At 39.5% G+C, this 3,503-nt stretch overlaps 1 protein-coding gene across 1 annotated transcript; it reads left to right on the plus strand.

Annotated features, from left to right (window-relative positions):
- Positions 1 to 358: 358 nt before the first annotated feature.
- On the plus strand, positions 359 to 1,207 carry LOC116409640 (olfactory receptor 11A1-like). Its single transcript, XM_031898368.1, has one exon. It carries the CDS (start codon positions 359 to 361, stop codon positions 1,205 to 1,207), a length of 849 nt encoding a protein of 282 aa, XP_031754228.1.
- Positions 1,208 to 3,503: the final 2,296 nt, after the last annotated feature.

Here is a 3,503-nt window from a genome sequence, read left to right on the forward strand (position 1 = left end):
CACCCACAACCCTAGTAATTTTTTTTGCACAATAATTTGCATGCAAACATTCACATAATTTCTCATGTTAAACACAATTCCATTCCTCTTTGGTACAATCAACAATCCTATCATTGCCCTGAAGCCTGTAACAGTAGCCTGAAACAAATCAGCGATAGCTGGGGTATATATAACCCACAAACAAGAAATATTATTGGTGCTATTGCCTTAAAATCTGGTTGTATTATTTATAAGTGTGTTTACTTATCTTTAATAGATGGCTGCAAGACACAACCAGTCAGTTATTACAGAGCTTTGGCTCCTTGGGTTCCAGAATCTACACAACTCCAGGCTAATACTTTTCTTCGTTTTCCTTGGGATGTCTATGGCCTCCACTGCTGGGAACCTTCTAATCATTTCTCTGGTCTCCAGCACTCAACATCTACGTAGTTCTCCCATGTACGTCTTCCTAAGTCACCTGGCTGTAACTGATATCACAATAACCGTAACTGTTAGTTGGACGCTGCTACCTGCAATATGGAATAAAACCACCTTAGTGAGCATTGCTGGCTGCCTCTGCCAGTTCTTTGTGTTTGCCTCGAGCACCTCCATCGAATGTTTCCTGCTCACTGTGATGTCCTATGACAGGTATGTGGCCATTTGCAGACCTCTGCATTATGCCACCATCATGAATTTCACCCTTTGCCATCAGCTGGCCATTTGCTCTTGGGTTTTGGGCTTCACAGTAACACTAATAATTGTTATTATGGTCAACAATTTAACATTATGTGGCCCGAATATAATTGACCATATTTTTTGTGACCTTAATCCTCTTCTTCAACTCTCCTGCTCTGATACCACCATCGTTCAAATGACCCTCATTTCTTTAGGTGTCCCTGAAACTGTCATGGAACCTGCATTTATCATAACAACCTATGTCTGCATATTTCTTACTATATTTAGGATCCCATCATTAAATGGAAGAGAGAAAGCATTCTCCACTTGTAGCTCCCACCTAACAGTAGTGTGTACGTATTATGGAACTCTTATTGCCATCTATATAACGCCCTCTGGAGGGCACACGCTGAATATAAGCAAGTTTTTATCTCTACTGTGCACAGTTCTGTCACCATTATTCAATCCGATCATTTATTGCCTAAAAAACAACGAAATACAAACAGCATTGCGGAAATGTTTTCAGAAGTTAAAGTGTAAATATTCAGAGTGACTGTTACCCCAATGTTTCTATATATCTGTAACCTTGTTATGGGCTAAGGGGGCCCAGCCTGAAGGCCAGTTAGGGGGGATTTGGGGTGAGTGCTTATTTGTGCCCTGGGTACCCCTGGAACTATAGCGGGGTGACTGTTACCCCAATGTTTTTATATATCTGTAACCTTGTTATGAATTAAGGGGGCCCAGCCTGAAGGCTAGTTACGGGGAGATTTTATCTGCCCTGGGTACCCATGTAACAATAACACACTTTTTATAGGGCTTCATGTCTCAAGTCATTATTATAAAATGATCTGGAAAGGGGGAATGGAGAGGATGTTGTGAACTCTACACCTCTCTGTTGTTATAAAGAAACAAAATTGGATGCTAGAAGTTAAATAATAAATCAATATAAAGGAGAGCAAGGTGACACCACTATGGGGACACTTGGTAGTATATAGATATAGAACTAAGATAACATACATACAAAGGCTTCTGCTTAGCAGCTAGAAGATTTCTATTTCTGGGGGATTTCCATCCATAGAGACTGTTAACCCGGGGATTTCCTACAGATAGTTTTTCCCCTACCTGACCAAAAATACAAATATGACCCTTACATATTTTATTGCCAAAAAATAAATTTTTTTAAAGCAGTTATCTGGTATTTCAGCAGTCAGCAAGTTCCTTTTCCCCTTCTCTTGCCGGACTGTAGAGGAAACTCTTTGCTCTCATAATCCAACAAAGCTCAAGTTTATATGAAAATCTGCTCTCAACAGGTCCCATACTCTTTCAATCTGCAGGAGAATGGAGGACTTCCCAAATATCAGAGCTCACCCAAGACGATTGGGAAGAGGCAACAGACACCATGTATATGTCTTATTTCTATCAAAGACAGATTAATACCATATAAAACCTTTCATGATCTGTACATCGCATCACTAGGGTTGCACCTATGCTCTCACAGACCACTGTCCAAGATATGGAGTAAGGTCCTCCAACTTTTTTCAAATTATCTGGTCATGTCCCCATATCTCCAGGTTCTGGACAGCAGGGACTAATTACCTCTCAAATAACCTAGCCTTCCTTTCCCTAACTGTTCCTGAAACCTGTCTGCTAGGAGTCTTAGACAGTATAATTCCTCAAAATAGCTCCCAGCTACATGACAGAATACTGTTGTTCTACGCAAATAAAACCAGTGGCGATGCACTGGATGGGCCCCTCTTTGCCCACCATTAACCCTTTTACTGCCAGCTGTTTTGGTCAAAGCGGAACTTGTATTGCCAGACAGTTTTTGAACATTTTGCACTGTTTCACTTTAGGGGCCTTTCCTCGGGGGGACTTTTAGTTTACCCAGGAAAACAATATATCATTTTTTTTCAGAACAACCTAAGCTTTCAAAATATGGTAGAATGTTTGTGTAATTCCAATTCTGTAACAAGATATAGGCTTCTAAATGTCTAAAAAAATCTAATTTTCCATAATATAAACACACATAGAAACAAAAATTATTTTATGCACGAATATACAACTGATTTGGAAAGTCCCATGTCTCCTGAACGTGCCAATACCAAATATATATAGTTGTATGGAGATTTGCCACTTGTATAGGTCAAAAACTCCCAGCAGTACTCTACCAAATTCCCAAAGCACTGCTCCAGAAAGCTGCATACTTTAGATTTCAAGGACAAAATTTCCACTAACAGAAGGTTTATCCCAGAAAATTGTACATTTTTGGAAAGAACAGATTCTGGGCAATACAGAATAGGCACAACTGTCTGTCTACTCCAAACTATCAAGTCGCAATGCTTTCCTAAAGTTATTGGTTTTTATCAAAATTTGTGATTTTTTTTAAAAATTGCTTCAAAGCTTCCAGTCTATAGTATCTTATCTCCTACAGGTCATAAAGTAACCAAATAAAACACCCTAAATATGAACGCCAGGGGTCCACTGAACAGTTTGATGCCCAATATGTATAGGTTTAGCTAAGTATGTGGCATGTAGGGGCCCCAATGGGAACATACCCAAATATGTACTGTCATTTCTGTCATTTCAGCTCCTGCAAAATCAACACATTTACATCATTATATGTGGGATAAAGCTAGTAAAAAGTATGCTCACCCCAGAAAGCCATATATTTTTGGAAAGTACACATTCCCCCGAATCTAAAATGGGTACCCATGTCTTTCTACTCCAACGTACCAAGCCGCACAGCTTTTCTAAAGTTAGCAATTTTGATGACATTTCCAAAAATCCCTTCAAAGCTTCCACTTTGCAGCATCTTATCTCCCACATAGTGTTAGGTACCAAGATAAAAC

Source organism: Xenopus tropicalis, chromosome 3 (genome assembly GCF_000004195.4).
Source record: "Xenopus tropicalis strain Nigerian chromosome 3, UCB_Xtro_10.0, whole genome shotgun sequence".
Taxonomy (NCBI): domain Eukaryota; kingdom Metazoa; phylum Chordata; class Amphibia; order Anura; family Pipidae; genus Xenopus; species Xenopus tropicalis.